The following is a 23849-nucleotide window of genomic DNA, read 5'->3' on the forward strand; positions in this document are numbered from 1 at the left end:
TCCCAGCCTTGACCTCTTGCCCTTGTGAAAACCCTGGCACAACAATGGGAGGCTAGAAATGACCAGACCTTGGGGGACCTTCCAGTTTCCAGTATATGCTCCCTAAATTGCCCTGATGCTGGGAAAGATTGAAGGCAAATGGAGAAGAGGGCGGCAGAGGATGACATGGTGAGATGGCATCACTGACTCAATGGACATGAATTTGAGCAGACTCTGGGAGACAGTGGAGGACAGAGGAGACTGGTATGCTCCATGAGGTCGCAAGGAGTTGGACAAAACTTAGTGACTGAACAACAACGACGAAATTGCTATCGTGCCCGGTGCCAGCAGAGACCCTCTCTGGTCTGCAAAGATTGATGCTGGCCCATTGGGGGCAGAGGCCACTACAATTGAGCCTTTGAGCCACAGGGAAGGGCTGGACACCTCTACCTTCAACCTCTACTCAGGCTTGGACAAAAATGGTCAAACTTTTAGCCTCTCGGTGTGCAGGTCTGAAGGTCATTACCACCCTTTCATTAAGGCTTGCAATCAATATGCCTGTTGGGGAGCCATGTGCAAACTGCTTCCTCTACATTCTATTTGTTCAATTACTATTTACTGAAATCTTCTGGGTGCCTGGCACCCTTCTCCTTCTTAGCAAAGGGATCCAACAGTGAAAGAAACAAAGATCTCTGTTGTCTAGTAGTTGATATTCTCATGGAGGAGACAGACAAGAGGCAGGACAAATAAGAACCTTATGTCATCTGTTAGGATGTGGTGGAAGTTCAGGAAACAATGACACTGGGAAGGTTGATTAGATATATGGGGTAGGAACAGAACCATGATTTTTAGACCTAGTGTCACTTGAGAAGGTGACATGTGAGTAAAGACCCGAAGGAAGTGAGGGCTTCCCCACTGGTGCAGTGGGTAGAGAATCAGCCTGCAAGGCAGGAGACGTGGGTTTGAGTCTGGATTGGGAAGATCCCCTGGAGAAGGAAATGACAACCCACTCTAGTATTCTTGCCTGGAAAATTCCATGGACAGAGGAGCCTGGCGGGGTACAGTCCATGGAGTCGCAAAGAGTCAGACACAACTGAGCCACTAAACACACACAAGGAGGTGAGGGAGTGAACCATGCAGATATTTCGGGGAGAGTGGTCCATGTAGAAGGCAAGACTAGTGCAAAAGCCCTGGGGCTGGTGTGAAACTGATAGGTTCTGGTGAGAAAACCAGTGCATCCAAGGGCTGCTGCTAATTGGTCAGGCGTTACCTGGGCACAGGGTTAGCACTTTCAGAGTTGAGTTTCTTAATGGGGAGGTGGGACACACACAAACGCTTCCGTGATGAGCTGTATGGTTGTTGAGTTCTCTTTCTTTCCATCCTCAGCCCCTACAATGTTCCCCCTGCCCCCAGCCACAGAGGGAGCCTAGAACAACCAGCACACTGGAAACCAGAGAGGGATAGAGAAGGGCAGGGGGAGGCAGTAGGGACAGGTCTTTCAGGGCCTTGTGGGCTCCAGTGGGGACTTTGGCTTTTGCCCTAAGTGAAAAAGGAGCCATAGAGGGTTCTGAACAGAGGAGGGACATGATCGTAGTCAGGTATTTACAGGCTCTCTCCATTGTAGGGAGCGGGGAGATACTGTGGGGGCTGAGGATGGAAAGAAAGAGAACTCGTCAACCACACAGCTAGTCAGGGGAGAGGTTGTGGGTGTTCCACCTACCAATAAGGAGACTGAACTCTGAAAGTGCTAACCATCTGCCCAGGGACACCCGACCAGTTAGCAGCCGCCCCTGGATTCAAACCTATGTCTATATGATTCCAGGGTCATTGGGTAAATAATCATTCACTGGGTACCTTATTTGCCCATGACTTCAGTGGGGATACAGATCCTGAGACCCAAGAGACAGAGAGGATTCTGTTTTTGGTAACATACCTGCATCAGGGCTTCCCTGGTGACTCAGACAGTAAAGACTCTGCCTGCAATGTGGGAGACCTGGGTTCGATCCCTGGGTTGGGAAGATCCCCTGGAGGAGGGCACAGCAAGCCATTCTAGTATTCTTGCCTGGAGAATGCCTATGGACAGAGGAGCCTGGTGGGCTATAGTCCATGCGGTCACAAAGAGTCAGGCACGACTGAGTGTCTGAGCACTGCATCAGGATGATGAATGAAGGGATTCACTCAAGAGGGGGAAGGATATTTAGGGAGTCTGGACGGACATGTACACACTGCTATATTTAAAATGGAAAACCAGACTTCCTGGTGGCACAGTGGATAAGACTCCACCTGCCAATGCTGGGGACATGGGTTTGATCCCTGGTTTGGGTAGATTCCACACGCCATGGAGCATATAAGCCTGTGCACCACAACTACTGAGCCTGCACTCTAGAGCCCACATGCTGCAATTACTGAAGCCCGAATGCTGAAGAGCCCATGCCCCACCGCTATGAGAACCCCACACACCACAGGGAACAGTCCCCAGTCTTACAACTAGAGAAAGCCTGTGTTCAGCAACAAAGACCCAGCCCAGGTAAAACTAAAATAAATACGTAAAAACTAAAATGGATAATCAACATTTATCCATACAGTACAGGATCTACTGTATAGCACAGGGAGCTCTGTTCAATGTCATGCAGCAGCTTGGGTGGGAGGGAAGTTTTGGGGAGAATGGATACATGTATATGTGTAGCTGAGTCCCTTTGCTGTCCACCTGAAACTATCACAACATTGTTAATCAGCTCTCCTTGAATATAAAATAAAAAATTTTAAAAAAGAAACATGTATTGAGTCCCTACTGTACTATAGGCACTATACTGGCTGCAGGGGCCAGACAGAGCAAAATTTCTGCCAAGGAGGAGACAAAATTTCTCCTCTAATGGGGGAGACAGACAAAAGACATTTAAAAAAATCCAGGAAGTTATATATTAGAATATAAATACTGATGGGAAAAAAATAGGGCAGGATAAGGGCTTCTCCAGTGGCTCAGACAGTTAAGAATCTGCCTGCAATGCAGGAGCAGAAGGAGACACGGGTTCCAGTCTCCCAACCCTGGAGACTGGGTTGGGAAGATCCCCTGGAGGAGGGCATGGCAACCCACTCCAGTATTCTTGCCTGGAGAATCCCATGGACAGAGGAGCCTGGTGAGCTACAGTCCATGGGGTCACAAATAGTCCGACATCACTGAGTGACTAATAAAAAACAAAAAATAAAACCTGCTATTGTTCACAGTTGCTAATTCGTGCCTGACTGTGACCCCATGGACTGCAGCATGCCAGGCTGCCCTGCCCTTTACTGTCTGCTGGAGTTTGCTCAAATTCATAACCGTTGACTTGGTCCACATCAAGAAAAAAAAAAAAAAGCCTTTAAAGAGAAAGAAAAGTATGATCCAGGCTGAAGGAACAACAATGCAAAGGCCCTGAGGCGGGGTCAACAGAAATGAATGAGTCAATAAACAAAGCCTGTGGCCATTAGGAAGGTCCAGCCACCCCCTCAACCCTCCCCCCTCCCCTCCTCCTGCCCCGACTTCTGCCCTTTGCAACTGCTATTTCCTCAGCCTGGATCACATTTTCTCCTTTGGACAAACTCTTAATGGAACTTTAAGCCTTAGCTCTCAGGTTACAGCTTCAGAGAAGTCGCCTGTGAGACTCCTGCCCCCATGGGTTAGGTGTTCTTCCCCTGGGCTCTCAGAGACTCTATAGACTTCCCTCCCCCATTCTGATCTCTCAGCCTTCTGCACTGAGCTGTGAGTATTTTCAAGGGTGTCTGTTGGATTTACCCCAGCAGTACACAGTAGGTGCCCACTAAATCATTAAGTAACTAAGTGCCGTCCCATCCTTCACCACATAAAATCTAAATTCTCTTGCCCGGGACAGACTTGGAGAAGCTGCCTGTAAAATAATAAACTGGTTCTCAGAGAAGAGACACAGCTGGTTGTGGCGGTGGATTCTGGGAAGGGAAAGGGGTGTGGGGCGGGCCCAGCAGGGAACAGAGGTTGGAGGAGACAGATTTTTTCATTCACTCTAGTTTTCTTTGTGCAGTTTTTGAAATTTTCTTTACTAGGTGTGTGAATTATGCAAACATAAAGTGAATAAACAAGACTGTACAAAATAAAGGATTTAAAAGACCTTTTGAAATTGCAAAGTGTGTGAAGTTTAAAACACACATTCACAGTTCTTACAAGAGTAGAGTACACAATGAAATATAACATTGTAAATTTTCATTAATACTTCACAAAAATATCCATATGTCATATATCAGATGAAAATTTAGAAAAGAAACAATGTCTTACATCTTTAGCACAGCATTCAGGTCCTCCAGTGCCCAACCCTTTCCCTGCCTTGGTTCTTGTCTTGATTTGATGACAAAACTTACCTTCAATTAATAATAATAATATAATAATGCTCTGCATGTTTCACGCATGACATGCTTTGCCTCAATCATTTCATCAAATCTTACAACCTCCCCATCTTCCAGATGAGTACACTGAATTTGTCTCTGAAAACACGTTCTTAGCCACTGAACTCGGTCCAAATCACGCTGGCAGCCAAATGCTCAGGTCTAGCCTGGCAAGGTCCGTCTAGTCAAGGCTATGGTTTTTCCAGTAGTCATGTATGTCATGTGAGAGTTGGACTGTGAAGAAAGCTGAGCGCTGAAAAACTGATGCTTTTGAACTGTGGTGTTGGAGAAGACTCTTGAGAGTCCCTTGGACTGCAAGGAGATCCAACCAGTCCATTCTGAAGGAGATCAGCCCTGGGTGTTCTTTGGAAGGAATGATGCTAAAGCTGCAACTCCGGTACTTTGGCCACCTCAAGCGAAGAGTTGACTCATTGGAAAAGACTCTGATGCTGGGAGGGATTAGGGGCAGGAGGAGAAGGGGACGACAGAGGATGAGATGGCTGGATGGCATCACCGACTCGATGGACGTGAGTTTGAGTGAACTCTGGGAGTTGCTGATGGACAGGGAGGCCTGGCGTGCTGCAATTCATGGGGTCGCAGAGTCGGACACAACTGAGCGACTGAACTGAACTGAGCCTGGCAAGAAAGGCTGTTATGTGGTCGTGGCGCCGCCTGGAGGCCCGATGGGGAACATGGCAAAGAACCTAGAAAAGGAACATTTGGGGTTTCTCTGGTGGCTCAGTAGTGGTAAAGAATCGGCCTGGCGATGCAGGAAACACGAGTTCGATACCTGGTCACGAAGGATCCCACATGCCCTGGAACAACTAAGCCTGTGAGCCAAAACTATTGAGCCTGTGCTCTAGACCTCAGAGGCCTCAAATACTGAGTCCACGCACCCCAACTACTGAAGCCCACTCACCTAGAGCTCCGTGCTCGGCAAAAAAAGCCACTGTATTTAGAAGCCCGTGCCCCACAACTAGAGAAAACCTCGCGCACCAAGGAAGAACTAGCCTAAATAAACAAATAGATGAATAAAATTATTTTTTTAAATGAGCATTTGGATTTCTATTGTGAGGGGGGACGAGAGAGCAAGCTAGGATCTGTGGACTTCCCACTGTGCTCTCTGAGAACTCGGGCTGTATGAGACGCGACATCTTGGCCAAGGAGATGAGGGAGACACATCCCTAACCTGAGGCATTGAACGGGGACATACCCTGGGGATCTATCCTCCAGGTCCTATCCTGAGGGCTTTCTGCGGGAGATAAAGCCCTGCATTTAAACAAACAAAAATCCACGTTCCTGTAGAAACCGCAACTTAGAGACTTCGGGGCCCCAATGGGGCGGGACCTAGAGGGCGTGGCCGACATAAAAGCGTAACAACTATTGGCCATATTCCCTTTAGTGCCCGCCCCAGAACTTTTTTTTTCATACTTAACAGCTCATTGGCTGAATGAGGAGCGTGTCCTTTGAGTAGGGAGGTTTCATTGGCTGGATTCCCTCAGGCCCTTTGGGGGCGGGACCGACGAAGGGGCGGTGTTTCTCACTGTGGGCTCGCACTCCCGGGGTTGCAGAGGGTTCTTAGACCTGCAGAGAAAATTGGGGTTTGGGGCGTTAGTCTTGGGGCGGAGGTGGGGGCACGCTGAGGCGAGCCCCGCGGTCCTCGATCTTGCATGCTCCGCTTTCCTAAGCCGAAAACAAGCAGAGCAGGCGGTGTCGCGGGCGTGACGTCATCTCGAGGCGTCGCTAGACTCCAGAGGAAGCCTTGACCTCTCTAAACGTGGAGAGCTACGCGAAGATGCAGCAGCTAGTCCGGGCCGGGGCCCGGGCCTGGCTTCGGCCCAGGGGCTGCCGGGTGAGGCCGAGGACGGAGGTCGGGGTCGGAGGATAAAAGTTGGAGGGCCCAGGGGCTTCTCTCTCATTCCCTCCCACCGTTTACAGGGCCTGAGCGCGCTGACAGAAGAGGCAGTGCAGTCGGCGGAGAAACCAGAACCCTTGGCGAACGCAGGTGAAGTTGCTTGGTCACCTCAGGAAGGGTGGCGACTGGGAACTCTGACCCTTACTCCTGACTTCCCTATCATTCCAGGTCCCCAGGCACCCGTACTGCGCAGGTGCGAGCTCCCGGTACCCCTGCACCGGCGTCCGGTGCAGGCCTGGGTTGAATCTCTGCGGGGCTATGAGCAGGAGCGCGTCGGTCTGACCGAACTGCACCCAGACGTTTTCTCTACGGCGCCCAGGTCAGTGGGAGCTGAAATGGTGAACTGGGTGGCAGAGGGATGAGGATCGGGGGTTTAGGAATCAGGATGACCTAGGTTCAAGCCTCATTTTCTCCAGCTGTCAAAAGGGAATGATGGTTTTTCTTGCTTCAGAGTTGTGGGTAGGTGAGGGTTGAGAGGTAACGTTCTCTGAGGGTTAAGGGCACAGGGCTCTGTGGGAAGGTGAGGGTTGAGAGGTAACGTTCTCTGAGGGTTAAGGGCACAGGGCTCTGTATCCCTAGTGACTGGGTTGGAATCCTACCTTCCCCCTGTGTTTCGATGTCACCATTCTGTCAAACCTCAAGAGATTAAATGAGATAATTCTGGCCCGTAATACGGTCTGTAGAAATGTTGATTATTGTTGCTGTTATTGGTTTTTGCAAAAATGGGTACTAACAGTGGTTAAGTCCGTACTGTGTGTCTGGCTCAGCCTATTTGCATTTTATTTTTATTTTATTTTAACTTCATTTTTTTTTTTTTGGCCATGTGGCTTGTGGGCTCTTAGTCCACTGACCAGGGAGTGAACCCAGGCCCTCCATAGTGAAAGTGCAAAGTCCTAACCACTGGGCTGCCAGGGAATTCCTTTTTATTATTTTTTATTCTTATTTTGTAGCTAAAGAAACAGCACAAGCAAGTTAAGAAATCTGCCTATGGTCACATAGCTTGTAAACTATATACTCAACAGTATATGGGCCAACTCCCAGGACTAAGTTTCTGCTTGCAAAGGAGTTTGATGTCTCTTATGTCTACTGTGTCTGGCAGATAATAACTGCTGTTAATTTATTACTATAATTTTTGTATGGTTTGTCCCCTGTTTTTACAGAATCCCAATCTGCTAAGAGGTGACCAAAGGAAAAAAAAAAAATTAAAAACAATGTATTTTGGGACTTCCCTGGTGGTTAAGACTCTGAGCTACCACTGCAGGGGACATGGGTTCCATCACTGGTTGGGGAAATAAGATCCCACATGCTGCAAGGTTAAAAAAAAAAAAAAAGAGAGAGAGAGAGAGGCAGCATTTTATTTATTCTGTAAATACTTAGGAAGTGCTTACCAGGTGCCAGATTCCATTCTGGGTGTCAGGGATATAGCAATGAATGAGCACCGAGGTTGCTGATGTTGCTCCCAGTCTAGAGCTGGGACGGCAAGCTTCTGTAAAGAGCCAGGGGGTAAATATTATAGGCTTTGAAGGCTGTAATGTCTCCATGGCAACTACTCATCTTTGCTGATGCAGTACAAAAGCAGCTGTGCACAATGAGTAAGTGGATGAACGTGGCTGTGTTCTAGTCAAGCATATTTACAAAAACAGGCAGCAGGCCAGACTTGGCCTTTCTAACCATAAAATACTTCATTTGAAATGCCGGGCTGGATGAAGCACAAGCTGGAATCAAGATTGCCGGGAGAAATATCAATAACCACAGATATGCAGATGACACCATATGCTGCTGCTGCTGCTAAGTCACTTCAGTCATGTCCGACTCTGTGTGACCCCATAGACGGCAACCACCAGGCTCCCCCGTCCCTGGGATTCTCCAGGCAAGAACACTGGAGTGGGTTGCCATTTCCTTCTCCAATGCATGAAAGTGAAAAGTGAAAGTGAAGTCACTTAGTCATGTCCGACCCTCAGCGACCCCATGGACTGCAGCCTACCAGGCTCCTCCGTCCATGAGATTCTCCAGGCAAGAGTACTGGAGTGGGGTGCCATTGCCTTCTCTGATGACACCATATAGCAGAAAGCAAAGAAGAACTAAAGAGCCTCCTGATGAAAGTGAAAGAGGAGAGTGAAAAAGTTGGCTTAAAACTCAACATTCAGAAAACTAAGATCATGGCATCCAGTCCCATCACTTCATGGCAAATAGATGGGGAAACAAGGGAAACAGTGAGAGACTTTATTTTGGGGGGCTCCAGAATCACTGCAGATGGTGACTGCAGCCATGAAATTAAAAGACGCTTGCTCCTTGGAAGAAAAGCTATGACCAATCTAGACAGCATATTAAAAAGTAGAGACGTTACTTTACCAATAAAGGTCCATCTAGTCAAAGCTAGTTAAAGTCTAGTCAAAGCCAGTAGTCAAGTATGGATGTGAGAGTTGGATTTAGAAAGCTGAGCGCTGAAGAATTGCTGCTTTGGAATTGTGGTGTTGGAGAAGACTCTTGAGAGTCCCTTGGACTGCAAGGAGATCCAACCAGTCTAGCCTAAAGGAAATCAGTCCTGAATATTCATTGGAAGGACTGATGCTGAAACTCCAATACTTTGGCCACCTGTTGGGAAGAACTGACTCATTCGAAAAGACCTTGATGAGGATGAGATGGTTGGATGGCATCACCGATGCAATGGACAAGAGTTTGAGTAGGCTCCGGGAGTTGGTGATGGACAGGGAGGCCTGGTGTGCTGCAGTCCACAGGGTTGCAAAGAGTTGGACATGACTGAGCAACTGAACTGAACTGAACCAAACCATAGTTTGCCAACCCTTGGCACCCCAGCCTGGCACCCCTGTCCAATGCGAGCCCCGTGTGTAATTTCAGTTCTTCCAGTAGCCACCTTTTCTCTCAAATGGCAAGAGACAAGTAAGATTGATTTCAGTCATGTATTTCATTTGGCCTGATAAGTCTAAAATGTTGGGGCTTCCCTGGTGGTCCAGTAGCTAAGACTCTGCACTCTCAGTGCAGGGGGCCCGGGTTGGATCCCTGGGCAGGGAACTAGATCCTTTATGCCACAACTCAGAGTTCACATGCCAAAACTAAAGATCGCACATGCCACAACTAAGACCTGATGCAGTCAATTAAATAAATACATTTAAAAATTTTTATTTGTTTATTTTTGGCTGCTCTGGGTCTTCAATGCTGTATGGACTTTTCTCTAGTTGTGGCGAGCAGGGGCTGCTCTGTAGTTGCGGTGCATAGGCTTCTCATTGCAGTGGCTTCTCCTGTTGCAGAGCCTGGGCTCTAGGGCACCCAGGCTTCCATACTTGTGGCCCCTGGGCTGTAGAGCACAGGCTCAATAGTTGTGGCCCACGAGCTTAGTTGCTCCTAGGCATGTGGGATCTTCCCATCTTAAGGATCGAACATACATTGGCCAGCAGATTCTTTACCACTGAACCATTAGGGAAACCCAAAATAAATAAATATTTTTTTTAAAAAATGAAATACTGTCGTGTAGTCCTGGCCGCTTTTTAGGGCTTCAGTAGCTGCACATGTGGCCATCCACTGTACGGGACGGCATAGGGTCAGAGAGGCAAGCTAGTCTGTAAAGAAGTGACAGAACAGATGGAGCAGGGCTGGAGGTGGTGTGAGATGGGCCTGGAGAGGGACTGGAGCTGGCCCGGAGAGGGACTGGAGTGGACCGCAGGGCCCTGGGAGTGGATGGGAGGAGCCCAGGTTCTCATCTCATGGAGCGGGGAGGGTTTTAAGTGCACTCGACCCTCTTATATCTCCTTCCTTCACAGGCTGGATATCCTGCACCAGGTTGCCATCTGGCAGAAGAACTTCAAGAGAATTGTGAGTGCCCTGGGCAGGGCAGGTGGGGTGAGGCTGAGGCAGAGGCTGAGGAAGGCCGTGCTGTGTCTTCTCTGGATGGCTGGCTCAGGCCTCATTTTCTCTCTCCTGAACCATTCCCCAATGGGCCATTTTTTTTTTTTCTTAAATGTGAGCACTGAGAATTTTTTTAAGATTTATTTTTATGTATTGCTAATTATACTCATACCTTTATTTATTTGTTGGGCTGCTCTGGGTCTTTCCTGTGGCACGTGGGATCCAGTTCCCTGCCCAGGGATCGAACCCAGGCCCCCTGCACTGGAAACATGGAGGCTTGGCCACTGGACCTCGAGGGGAGTCCTCTAACCCTGCTAACATCTTGATCTTGGACCTCTGGCTTCCAGAAGTGTGAGACAGTACAGTTCTATTGACGAAGCTCTAGTCTGTGCCTGCGTGCTCTTTGTGACGCCATGGACCGTAGCCCACACCCACCCCTAGGCTCTTAGCCGCTGGACCACCAGGGAATTCACACTAGGCATTTTCTGAACACCCACTGCGCACTGGGCATTTTGCTAGGGGACATGACAGGCAAGGTCCCTGCCCTCATGAAGCTCCCAGTCTAGTCAGAATGGGAGAGTGGGAGTCAAGCAGCCATGCCTATAAATGTTTCATTAGGGAAGTTGTCTCAGAAGAAAGGGGCATTTAACCTCAGGGATGTGATAGGCAGGAGCTAAGTAGGTAGAGGGGGCAGTGGGGCTGGCATGGAAGGAGTGGGAGCCTCACAGGCAAAGGCCTGTGGGATCAGAGGGAGCCCAGGGTGGCCCTGGAGGTCAGCAGGGGCAATGTGGGGTGTTTGGATTTGGTGCCAAGAGCATGGAAGATGCCGTTCTCAGTCAGGGCCCCTGCCTTTCATGTGGCCACTTCGAGTCTTGTGAGCCCTGCCTGGCTCCCCATGGCCCTGGGAATGAAGTCATTAGCCTGGCATTGGAAGCCTCACAGGATCCCCCATCCCACACCTCTCCCCGATTCTAACCCCCACAGCTTTCCCCATATCCCACCTTCCTTTCATTTTTTAAATTTTATTTTATTCTTAATTTTTTGGCCACTTGGCTTGTGGGATCTTAGTTTCCAAACCAGGGATTGAACCCGGGCCCCTTGCACAGAGTCCTAATCACTGGACTGCCAGGAAATTCCCCCACTTTCCTTTTTTTAAAAGTTAGGTTGTTTTCTTCTTTTTTTTTTTGTTTTAAAAATAGATATATTTATTGATTTTATTTTTGGCTGTGCTGGGTCTTCATTGGTGCACGCCGGCTTTCACTAGTTTTGGCGAACAGGGGCTAATCTTTGTTGTGGTGTACCAGCTTCTCATTGCAGTGGCTTCACTTGTTTCGGAGCATGGACTCTAGCGGGGGGTGGGCTTCAGTTGTGGCACACAAGCTTAGTTGTCCCAAGGCATGTGGGATCTTCCGGGACCATGGATTGAACTGGTGTGCCTTGCATTGCAAGATGGATTCTTATCCACTGGCCCACCAGGGAAGCCCTTACCTTCCTTTTAATTACAACCACATGGAAATCATTCAAAAAATACGAAGCACCTACTGTGTGCCAGGCAGCAGCGCCCCTGCCCTTCTGAGGCTGACGTTCTGGAGTGGAGGAGGAAGCTCTTGACTTCTTTATCCCTCTCTCCCTCCCAAAGCACTCTGTGCTTGACCTGATGGAGCCCCAGTCTCTGTGCCTCCTCTCCAGCTCCCCAGCAGCGGGCCGGTCCTCCCAGCTCACTGCCCCGTCAGTGGGCCTGGTGCCTTTCGGCTGCGATAGCATCTGCCTGTGAACCTGACTCTCTCCTCACTCTGTGCCCACAGAGCTACGCCAAGACCAAGACCAGGGCTGAGGTGCGGGGAGGTGGCCGGAAGCCCTGGCAGCAAAAAGGCAGTGGGCGCGCCAGACACGGCAGCATCCGCTCCCCAATCTGGCGAGGAGGTGAGCAGGTCTGCCCACGTGTGTGCACTTCCCCGCAAGTCCCCGCAGCCCTGGCCTCAACCTCTCATCAGGCCGTGGCCACAGCCCCTTTCTGCCCCACCTCTCAGCTCACCTCTCCTGGCCTACACTTCACACAGCACCCAGAGGGATCTTCCCAAGCCTCCTAGCTCCTGTGTGAAGTCTGAGCCCCTCATCTTGGCCTTCCAGCCCCTGGTGGCTGTAGACCCCCTCTCCGCTCTATCCCTTCCACGCCCTCCTGACCAGGTAGAGCTGACTCAGTCATCTTCCATTTGCCTGGCCAATTCCTCTCAACCTTCCCTGGGTTGGGAAGATCCCCTGGAGAAGGGAATGACTACCCACTCCAGTATCCTGGCCTGGAGAATTCCATGGACTGTGGAGTCACAGAGTAGGACACAACTGAGCAACTTTCACTTTCCCTTGTGTTTGGGCCCTGCCTCTTCCAGGAAGCCCTCCATGATCCTCTTTGGGTCCCCCCTACCCGCTGAATCCCCTTGTGCTGCCCCACACAGCCCTGATTCCCTCTGCGATCAAGCCTCTGTCTGAATATGAACGAGGGAGGGATCCTATTAGGTCCCCTGCTGCCTCCCAGGGCCCAGCAGGGGGAGCAGCCAAGTAGAATTATCCTCACTCAGGGATTGATGGCTGAGGACACCAGGCCCCTCTGAGGCGAAATTACCTGTCCCAGGTGGTGCCTGATCCATCCTCCGCTCCCACCCCGCCCTGACACCCCCACCCTCTTTGCTGCACTTCAGCCTGGCTGCCAGCAGCCTCCCCCCACCCACCTCTGGGCCCACCACTGGGGTAGATTTCTGACCTCCAAGCCCAGCTGGGGCCTTCACCCATTCACACATCCCTCTGCCCCTGCAGGAGGTGTTGCCCACGGCCCCCGGGGCCCCACGAGCTACTACTACATGCTGCCCATGAAAGTGCGGGTGCAAGGCCTCAAGGTGGCGCTGACCGTCAAGCTGGCCCAGGTGACAGCACCGATCCTGCGGGAGCCACGTGTGCTGGGATCTGGCCTGTGGGGGTAGGGGAGCCTGAGTAGCTGCAGGGGGGCCCAAGTGGCTCCCAGGGGGGCAGTAGGAGACTCAGCCCGTCCTTTCCTCCTACCAGGATGACCTGCACATCGTGGATTCCCTGGAGCTGCCCACCACAGACCCCCAGTACCTGACGGAGCTGGCCCGCTGCCGCCGCTGGGGCGACTCTGTCCTTTTTGTAGACTTGTGAGGGGGCCGCGCCGGGCAGGGGCGGGGGTGCAGGCAGGCTCCGTCCTTGGCAGGGCTCACCTCCTGGCCTCTATTTCAGAGAACACGAGGACATGCCCCAGAACGTCGTAGCAGCCACATCTGGGCTCAAGACCTTCAACCTGATCCCGGCTATCGGTGAGCAAAGGGCCTCAGGCCAGTTCACATCGTGTATCTTTGACTCAGTCATGGAGTGGCCCTGGGCAGTGACCGCCCTCCCCAACACAACCCCCAGCTGGCCCAGCCCAGCCTGGGAGAATGATGTCTTTCTTAAAGAAACGCTCTGAGGTCGCGTCAGTCCAAGCTTGGGTTTCAGTGCCAGGGTGGAGTGAGTCCAAGGGCCCCCTGGCTGCTCTCACCCAGCTCCTCACTCAGACACACAGGATCAGAGCTGCCCTGAGCAGGACCCCCGATCCATAGAGGGGTTGACTAGTCCCCAGAGCCCTCTCTTGGCCTCCTGATTGCAGGCCCAGCTGCCTCCTGGACAGCAGCACATGGGGGTCTCATAGTCATCACTGCACATAAGACCTCCTTCCTCCATTCCAGTCTGTTAGCCCACCCTGTCAGCTCTGTCTATGAACGTGTCCAGGATCCAACAACTTCTCACCACCCTGGGCCAGCCCCCAGCATCTCCCACTCTGTTGCTTCTGTCCTGGTCCCAGGCACCTGCTAACTGCCAAAATCTGTCCTGATCTCGCATTCCCCGCCCAGTCCCACTTACGGCCGCCAGAGGGCGCCTGAGCACCTCACTAAGATCCCGTCCCTTCTCTGCCCACCACCCTCCAGGGCTCCCACTTCACTCAGGGTAAAAACCTGGCTTATCTGGAGGCCCACAGATCCTGCACTCCCTGCCCTCCTCTCCCTCCACTCCCCTCCCCCCCCTCCCTCATCACTCCCTGCAGCCGCATGGACCCGCCTCAGTACATCGTGTTTATTCATCTGCTCTGTTTATCATCTGTCTCCCCAACGGGAAGGTGAGGTGGGAACCCTTCCCTGGCACAGGGCAGAGTCGGGGTACCCTGGATGTTTTGGTTGAGGTTGATGAGCTGAGGACCACCCCTTGCCCAGGGTCTTCCCAGGGGTGAGCGGCTGAGCCAGAGTTTGAACCCAGGCTGCCGGACTCAGGACCCTACACTAGACTGTGGTGTCTCTGTTGGGGGACGGGGGGCTGGCCCTAACTGTGCCCCCCTTTCCCCTCGCCCCCCCAGGCCTGAACGTGCACAGCATGCTCAAACACCAGACCCTGGTCCTGACCCTGCCCACCGTCGCCTTCCTGGAAGAGAAGCTGCTCTGGCATGACTCACGTTACACACCCCTCTACCCCTTCCGCCTGCCCTACCGAGACTTCCCCTGAGCCCCAACCCCGTGCCCCCCAGGGCACACAGACCACCCTCCTTCCTGCTCTGAGCCAGGCTAAGCCCTGGGTGGGCTTGGGAGACGCCTCCCCATCCCAGGCCCCCTGGTCCCAGTGGGAGGCTGAGGCCACACCCAGAGAGCAGCCAAGCAGACATCAATACTGGGAAGAGGGCAGCTCGCCAGAGACCCACGTCTCTCTTTCACGTCAGATACATTTTATTTTGTAATCAAAGAGGGGAAGCACTGCAGCTGATGGCCGTTTTGTGAGTAATTCCATTCGGTGCTTCCCCTGGTGCTGGGCGTCCCTGGGTGCCTAGCTGCCTCGAGACCCCATTCGTAGAAATGACCCAGGATCAACTTTGCCAGGGTGAGTCAGCCTTGGGGAGTGCACAGCAGAGAAGCAGCCATCTCTGAGAACCCACTGGTGCTGCCTCCCAATCCCAGGCACTCTGACTGAGTGCTCGTATCCCTGATGGGGCTTGTGGTCCTGTTTATTACCATCCTTCCATCCAGCTGTGGGCCTGATTCTCCAAATGGGTATAATGTGGAAACTGGGGCTTCCATCACAGGGACTTTCCCTAAACACGGAGTCAGGATCAATGTGGTCAGTAAATGTGCAAATAAATGTTTTTTAAAAACACCAAGCGGACATACTGATTCTTAAGTCTGCCCCACCCCCAAGTTATTATCTCTTTAATAGTCACAACACAGACTACAGAATAATGTGGTCTGTTTCTTTAAAGTTGGCTGAAACTGCATCTGGCCTGCAGGCCCACCCAGGCAGCCAAAGAGACCCATCGACTGGGCAGCTCGACACCGAAAACATCTCTGGAATGCCTCTCGAGAGTCCCTTGAGAGCTCACAACACACTCTTTGAACGTCCTCAGTGGACAAAAATTATGATCCTTAAAGTTTCAGATTTGACTGAGGGAAAAAGAAAAATCTGAGGCTTCCCTGGCTGTCCAGTGGTTAAGATTCTGAGGTTCCAATACAGGGCGTGCAAGTTCAGCCCCTGGTCGGCGTGCATGTATGGCTGAGTCACTTTGCTGTACACCTGAAACTAACACAGCATTGTAAGTCAACTATGTTTTGATTTTTAAAAATAATTTTTAAAATATTTTAAGAAGATAAAGCTATTTGGAGCCAGTAGTAGGAAGGTGTACAGAGGCTGGGTGGGGAATGCTGGGCTAAACCCAAACCATTACCAGCTTCTGCCTGTGCCTCTCACTAGCTCTGCAGGGACATCGAGGCCCCAAGAAAGACACATCTGTTGTCCTGACAGCACCCAGCCCCATAGCTGTGTTTAATGGGGCTCAGTTGTCCACAACATGGCCATCAGGAAACAGTGAAGAAAGCAGTCAGAACCTGTTACCCCACACTGGAATCCCTTAGCCAGATCAAGGATGGAAAAAGTCACTGGAAAAAAATGACCTAGGGTCTAGAATTTTCTTTCTAATAATCAGGGCATAAAATGTGTGTGTTTCCTGGGCTACCATAAAGCACGACAGACTAGGAAGGTCTTTCCAGCTGGCTCTGTGGCAAAGAATCCACCTACCAATGCAGGAGATGCAAGAGACGCAGGTTCGATCTCTGGGTTGGGAAATTGCTCAGAGAAGGAAATGGCAACCCACTCTAGTGTTCTTGCCTGGGAAATTCATGGACAGAGGAGCCTGGTGGGCTACAGTCCGTGGGGTCACAAAGAGTCGGACATGACTGAGCGCACAAAAACTAGGGCTTCAACAATAGAACTGTACTAGCTCACACTTCTGGAAGCCAGAGGTCCAAGAGCAGGATGTTGGCAAGGTTGGAGGACTCCCCTGGTGGTCCAGTGGCTAAGCCTCCATGGTCCCAATGCAGGAGGCCTCGGTTCGATCCCTGGTCAGGGCACTAGATCCCACATGCCACAATTAAAGATTTAGTGCAACAAAATAAATGTTAAAAAGAAAAAGATGTTGGCAGGATTGGGAATTCCCTTGTGAGCCAGTGGTTATGACTCAGTCCACTGCAGGGGGGCATGGGTTCAATCCCTGGTCAGGGAACTAAGATCCCCAAACCCCTTACAGAGCATCCCTCCCTACCCCCCAAAAAAGTGAGCAGGGGTGATTCCTTCTGAGTCTATGAGGCAAGATCTGTCCCATCCCTCTCCCCTAGCTTCTGGAGATTTGTTGGCGTCCTTGGCATTTCTTGGCTTGATTCATCACCCTTATCTCTGTCCTCATCTTCAAATGGTATTATCTGTGTGTGTTCAGATTTCCCCTTTTTATAAGAGCACTGGTCAAGTTGAGTTAGGGCCCATCCTAATGACCTCAACTGAACTTGACCATCTGCAAAACCCTGTTTCAAATAAGATCACAATCTGGGGTCAGCACTTTCCCCCTCTTCCTGGGGAGAGAAGTAGTTGAACCCATGACAGGGAGTAAGGGGAAGGATGGAGCGAGACTGGCCATAAGGAGTGTAAAGTAGGCACTTGTGGCTTCACCACATGTCCTCTTCGCTGTTGCCTATTTTGAAATTCTCTGCAATTAAAATATTTAAAAAAAATAGAGATGTGTGAAGACATTTATTCAGGGAGCCGTTCTTACATGAAAATGCCTATCACAGGGGGACTTCCTTGGTAGTCCTGTGTCTGGGGCTCCATACTTATACTGCTGGAGACCAGATCCAATCCCTGGTCATGGAACTAAGATCCCACATGCTACGCAGCGTGGCCAAAAAACAAACAAACCTTATCACAACCTCTTACGACATTGGTTACCCAGAGCCCAGAGAGGAAAGTGCCTTCACAACCTTTGAAAAATATCCCTGAAGGCAGAATGCCCACGCTGAGGCTAATCAGGCTTCAGAAAACTCAAATGAACTAATTGGGCTGGGAACTGACCCCCAGGAGATCCAGAGGGTGAGAGGCAAGAGGCTCTGATGTGCAGTGAAGGTGTCTGCTTATTGATGGTCAGCATGGAAGCCCACTAGGCTTCCCTGGTGGCTCAGATGGTAAGGAGTCTGCCTGTAATGCAGGAGACCTGGGGTGCATCCCTGGGTCGGGAAGATCCCTTGGAGAAGGGAATGGATACCCACTCCAGTATTCTTGCCTGGAGAATACCATGGACAGAGGAGCCTGGCAGGCTTCAGTCCATGGGGTTGCAAAGAGTCGGACATGCAACTGAGTGGCACACACACACACACACACTTACAGAAGCCTAATAGGAGACATGAGAGGATAGGAGGACCCCAAAGGCTGAGAAAAGAGCCACAGCCCACACCAAAGATACCTCCATCTCAGATTTCCTTGGTGATCAGGTAGCTAAGACTCTGCTCTCCCAAGGTAGGGGGCATGGGTTTGAAACCTGGTCAGGGAACTAGATCCCACATGCTGCAACTAACACCCGGTGATGTGTGCATGCTGTTATGTCCAACTCTTTGTGACCCTATGGACTGTACCCCCACCAGGCTCCTCTGTCCATGGGATTCTTCAGGCAAACTACACTGCAGTGGGTTGCTGTACCCGCCTCCGGGGAATCTTCCCAACCCAGGGATCAAACCCCAGGCTCTTATGTCTCCTGCATTGACAGGAGAATTCTTTACCATTAGCGTCACCTGGGAAGACTCAGTGCCGTCAGATAATAGTAATAATACATTTAAGAGAAAAGATGCTTCCATCTCAGGATTTCCCTGGTGATCCAGTGGTTAAGACTCCGTGCTTCCACTGCAGGGGGTGCAGGTTTCATGGCTCAGGATGGGGCCACAGGAAAAAAAAAAAAAAAGATGCCTCCATCTAGCAACGACGTACCCAGGAAAGACGAAACCTAAAAAGCTGCTCAGAACACGAGCACACTGCTGGGGAACCTAAGGAAGGGGAAGCTGCCAGCCCAGGAGGAACTGCCCTTCGATGCCTCCTTACACCTCTGTAGGAGAGACCCAAAGGCTGGTGAGAGGAGGCAAGGGGGACAGACAGAGGGTCAAGAGCTGGGGGACCAGGCCCTTCTGCTCTAGGAGGGCCTCCAGCCGGGAGAAGCCTGACCTGGGCTCCCATCCAACACCAAGTTCAGAGATTTGAACGTGAGGCTGATGTGGACCTGAGTTCCAGGCAGGATTCGCAGCCAGTGGCATGGCAGAGTCCGCCACAGAATAAACTTTCAATGAGCTATGGTTTTTCCAGTAGTCATGTATGGATGTGAGAGCTGGACTATAAAGAAAGCTGAGGGCCGAAGAATTGCTGCTTTTGAACTGTGGTGTTGGAGAAGACTCTTGAGAGTCCCTTGGACTACAAGGAGATCCAACCAGTCCATCCTAAAGTAAATCAGTCCTGAATATTCATTGGAAGGACTGATGCTGAAGCTGAAACTCTAATACTTTGGCCACCTGTTGGGAAGAACTGACTCATTTGAAAAGACCTTGATGCTGGGAAAGACTGAAGGCAGGAGGAGAAGGGGATGACAGAGGATGAGATGGTTGGATGGCATCACCGACTCAATGGACATGAGTTTGAGTAAGCTCCGGAAGTTAATGGGCAGGGAAGCCTGGTGTGCTGCAGTCCATGGGGTCACAAAGAGTCAGACACGACTGAGCGACTGAACTGAATTGAACTGACCTGAGTGGATGGAGGAGCCAAGTTCTGTTTCGATCAACATCCACACGCCATGCAGTTTTGCTTTCCACTCTTGGGCTGTTATGAGGAACCATGATGTGAGAGTGAATTCATCTGTGGGGAAAAAGGAGGAAGTCTGTGGTCCTGACCAGGAAGTTTGAGGTGGGATTGTCCGAACTCAGTCGTAAGGAAACAGACAACTTGCAACTACTGCTATCTGTTCTCCTGTGCAAAAATGGTCTTTTGAATTTTATTTATCCATCTATTTATTTACTTATTCATTCTTTTGGCCGTGCCGGGTCTTTGTTGGGTCAAATGGGCTTCTTTTATTGTGGAGCATGGGTCTAAAGCTCACAAGCTCAGTAGTTTCAGGGGCTTAGTTGCCCTGACGCGTGTGGGATGTTAGTTCCCTGAGTGAAGATCGAACCTGTGTCCCCTGCATTGGAAGGCAGATTCTTAACCACTGTACCACTAGGGAAGTCCCATGAATGGTCTTTTTTTTTTTTTTAGTTTTTCTAATTATTTGTTTTGCTTTGGCTGCATGGGTCTTTGGTGCTTGCAGGCTTTCTCTAGTTGCAGTGAGTGGGAAGGGGACACTATTCTGTAGTTGTGGCATGAGGGCTTCTCGCTGCAGTGGCTTCTCTTGTTGCAGAGCAGGGGTTCTAGAGCGTGGGCTCAGAATTTGTGCTGCACCAGCTAGTTGCCCCGAGACATGTGGAGTCTTCCTGGACCAGGGATTGAACCTGTGTCGCCTGTGTTGGAAGGTGGATTCTTAACCACTGGACCACCACAGCAGTCCCTAATGGTCCTACTGAAATCTCACTCCCACCCTTTGCAGGATGCATTACCATCCCTTTCTGCAGCTGAGGCCATCAAGGTATCACCAGGTGACATGGCTTGCTCAAGGTCACAGCTGGTGGCTGTGCCCTTTGGCCCCATCCTCTCAGCAATTGCTGGTCCCTGAACATCCAAGCTGTACATCACAGCTCTGTTTTGGTCTCATCCACTGGACATGTCAGAAGTACTGGGGAGCCACAGTGAGATACCACTTCCCACTCTAGTGGCTCTGACAGTAAAGAATCTCCCTGCAGTGGAGGAGACCTGGGTTCAGTCCCTGCATTAGGAAGATCCCCTAGAGAACGGAATGGCTACCCACTCTAGTGTTCTTGCCTGGAGAATTCCATGGACTGAGGAGCCTGGTGGGCTACAGTACATTGGGTCACATAGTTGGACATGACTGAGCCACTAATCACATTCATTAGGATGACAACAACCATAATAATTAAACAAAATATATGTTGGCAAAGATGCAGAGAAATTGGAACCCTGGAATCTTTGTATGTTGCTGGTGGGAATGTAAAATGGTTCAGCTGCCAGGAAACACAGTCTCACAGTTTCTCAAAACGTTCACCATGAAATTACCATGTGACTCAACATTTCCACTCCCAGGTAGACACCCAAAAGAAATGAAAAGATGCTCAAACACTTGTACAGGAATGCTGATAGCACCATGATTCAGAATAGCCAAAAGGTGGAGGCTACCAAAGTCATTCCATGAATGAAAAACAAAACCTGATTTGGCCTTACAATGGAATGTTACTCAGACCAGGGCCTGAACAGTACGGAGGTTCCTCGATTCCTTGGAAAATTAAAAATAGAACTACCCAAAACATTGTAAGTCAACTCTATTTCAATACATATATAGAACTAATGTATGCTCCAGCCATTCCTCTCTTGGCTATTTATCTGAAGGAAACAAAGCTGTTCTTTTGAAAAGACAGCTGAGAATTCCCTGGTAATCCAGTGTTTGGGACTTGCCACCTTCATTGTGGGGGCAGGGTTCAATCCCAGGTCAGGAAACAGTTCTTGCAAACTTGCAGCTTTCAAAAAAAAAAAAAAAAGGAAAGAAAGAAAGAGGACTTCCCTGGTGGTGCAGTGGTTAAGAATCCACTGTCCAATGAAGGGGTTGCGGGTTTGATCCCTGATCAGGGAACTTGCCACATGGCAATTAAGCCTGAGTGTGGTAACTAGTAAGCCTGCTCGCTAAAACGAAGAGCCTGGGAGCCAAAAAAATAATAAGATATCTGGACCTTGTGTTCCTAGCCATGTTACAACCTGGGGGATGAAATCCTCTAGTACCTTCCATAAAAGCAGTGGGAAAGGAATCCTGGGTTGGAAGAACAGCATGTACGGAATGCTGAGAATAAGTGAAGTTCATTCATTCAACCAATACTATTGACCGTCTGCCTCTAATGACTGGACATTGATTCAGGTGCTGAGGCTGAGAGATTCCCTGGCCTTCTGGCACTCACGCAAATGGAAGTGATATAATCAAGTCATTCAAAAGAATTTCAACCAGTGGATGAGTTTCAGTAATGAAATCATTAGAGCAAGTGACAGGGAATGATTAGGCTGTGACCCAGGATGGAAGGGGCCAGCGAGTAGGGAGTACTGGGAAAGTTTTTTTTTATTTTAATTGTTTATGTATGTATGTATTTATCTATGGTTGCGCTGGGTCTTCGTTACTGCTTGGACATTTTTCTAGTTGGGGAGAGCCGGCTTCTCGTTGCAGGGGCTCCTCTTGTTGTGGTCACAGGCTCTGGGTGTGAAGCTTCAGTAGCTGCAGCACTTGGGCTCAGTAGTTGTGGTGCATGGGCTTACATGCTCCGAGGCGTGTGGGATCTTCCTGGACTAGGGAAGGAACCATTGTCCCCTACATTGACAGGCAGATTCTGATCCACTGTACCACCAGGCAAATCCTCGGGAAAGCTTGTTAAGAGGAGGCCGAGGCCACAAGAAAAGGTTGGCCCCACCAGGGATGAGAGGAAGGGCATTCCAGGTCAAGGGAACTGCAAGGTGGTCACACCAGAGCGCAGGATGAGTTCCGAGCAGGCACAGTGCCCTGGAGTGGGGTTTGGGTACTTCTGTCCTGGTGCACAGCCTCTGGTTTGCAGTGGGACCATTCCTCCTTTCCTGAGACTGCCTGACACCCTGGAGGAAGCTCTGCCCTTCCTGATGGCTGCGGAAAGGGGATGGGGGAGCATCTGCTTCCCTTTCTTTCAAGAAAGCACAAAGAGAGTGTAGACTGGGGGCACAAATTTTTCTGCCTAACTATCCCCCATTATCATTCCATCTCAGGAAATGGCCCTCCACCCTCTCAGGACATCAGAGCAGGACCATGCATCAAGTGCAATGTGCCCTGCTGCGAAAATGAATGTCAAATTGAACCACATCTCTGGTCCTCACTGCCCACTCTAGGCACCACCAGTTTCCTGGTTCCACCCAGTCCTCCACCCACCCCACCCCCAACTGTAGCTCCAGCTGTCTCAAGAGGGTGCCTGTAATTTCCCAAGTCAGGGGTGCCTCCCCTCTGCTCAGAACCCTCCATGGATCCCATTTCACTCAGAGGAAAAGCCAAAGTACTCCCCAGCCCTTGCTCCACACCATCCCCTCCATGCCCTTCTCTCCCCTAATTCCCTCCCTTCCTCATTGCACTCCAGCCACACCAGGCTTCTGGCTGTTCTTTAAGGCAGTTCCTACCTCAGGGCCTTTGCACATCCAGTGAGCTCTGCCTGGTACATTCCTTCCCTGATATTGTTAGGACTCCCTCCCCACCTCCCTCCGTTTCTTGATCAGTGTCACCTTCTCAGTCTTTCCCATGATACTCTATTTATTGCTTTAGGAATCCTGACATTTCCTATTCCCTTCCCTGCTTTATTTTTCTCTTTATTTTTCAAGCACAAGCTACATCTCCATATATATATATTAATATTTATGTATTTATTTATCTGTGTTGAGTCTTAGTTGCCACTTGGGTGATTGCATCTTCTGCATCCACTTGGGGAATTTTAGTTGCAGCATGCAAACTGAGTTATGCCACACGGGATCTAGTTCCCTGACCAGGAATGGAACCCGGGCCCCAGCATTTGGACAGCAGAGTCTTAGCCAAAGGACCACCTTTACATATTGTATTTTTGTTTCTGTTGCTCCTACTATTAATAAATGATTTCTGTGTGATAGCAAGAAATTTGGTCTATTCTGTTCATTACTGTGTCCCCAGCACCTGGAATGACACTTGGCTCACAGTAAGCTCTTATTTAAAAAAAAAAAAAAACTTAAAAAAAATTTACTTGTTTATTTTTGGTTGTGCTGGATCTTCCCTGCTTCTTCTTGTTGTTCAGTCGCTCAGTCGTGTCCTACTTTTTGAGACTGCATGGACTGCAGCACTCCAAGCTTCCCTGTCCTTCACCATCTCCCAGAACTTGCTCAGACTCATGTCCATTGAAATGATGATGCCATCCAACCGTCTCATCCTCTGTCGAACCCTTCTCCTTCTGCCTTCAATCTTTCCCAGCATCAGGGTCTTTTCTAATGAGTTGGCTCTTTGCATCAGGTGCCAAACTTCAGCTTCAGCATCAGTCCTTCCAATGAATATTCAGACTGATTTCCTTTAGGATTTACTGGTTTGATCTCCTTGTGGCCCAAGGGATTCTAAAGAGTCTCCAGCACCACAGTTCAAAAGCATCAATTCTCTGGCGCTCAGCCTTTTTTATTGTGCAGCTCTCACATCCAT

At 50.2% G+C, this 23849-nt stretch overlaps 1 protein-coding gene across 1 annotated transcript; it reads left to right on the top strand.

The window, feature by feature from the left end:
• The first annotated feature begins 5910 nt into the window (after nucleotides 1–5910).
• MRPL4 (mitochondrial ribosomal protein L4) lies at nucleotides 5911–15338 on the top strand. The gene is made up of 9 exons (XM_086409237.1): nucleotides 5911–6223; nucleotides 6310–6376; nucleotides 6455–6605; nucleotides 10066–10117; nucleotides 11956–12073; nucleotides 12962–13068; nucleotides 13208–13317; nucleotides 13400–13476; nucleotides 14547–15338. Exons 1-9 carry the CDS (start codon nucleotides 6167–6169, stop codon nucleotides 14690–14692), a joined length of 885 nt encoding a protein of 294 aa, XP_086265363.1. The 5' UTR covers nucleotides 5911–6166; the 3' UTR covers nucleotides 14693–15338.
• Nucleotides 15339–23849: the final 8511 nt, after the last annotated feature.

Source organism: Bos grunniens, chromosome 7, assembly GCF_055505025.1.
Source record: "Bos grunniens cultivar Pamir isolate PY7600 chromosome 7, Bosgru_T2T1.0, whole genome shotgun sequence".
NCBI classification, from domain to species: domain Eukaryota; kingdom Metazoa; phylum Chordata; class Mammalia; order Artiodactyla; family Bovidae; genus Bos; species Bos grunniens.

What these genes read in the sequence shown, in the direction of transcription:
- MRPL4 (XM_086409237.1), top strand. Translation starts at nt 6,167, where the DNA reads ATGCAGCAGCTAGTCCGGGCCGGGGCCCGGGCCTGGCTTCGGCCCAGG. An exon ending in AGAACCCTTGGCGAACGCAG is followed by an intron (nt 6,377 to 6,454) that starts GTGAAGTTGCTT and finishes CTATCATTCCAG; the next exon opens with GTCCCCAGGCACCCGTACTG. An exon ending in TCTGTCCTTTTTGTAGACTT is followed by an intron (nt 13,318 to 13,399) that starts GTGAGGGGGCCG and finishes CCTCTATTTCAG; the next exon opens with AGAACACGAGGACATGCCCC.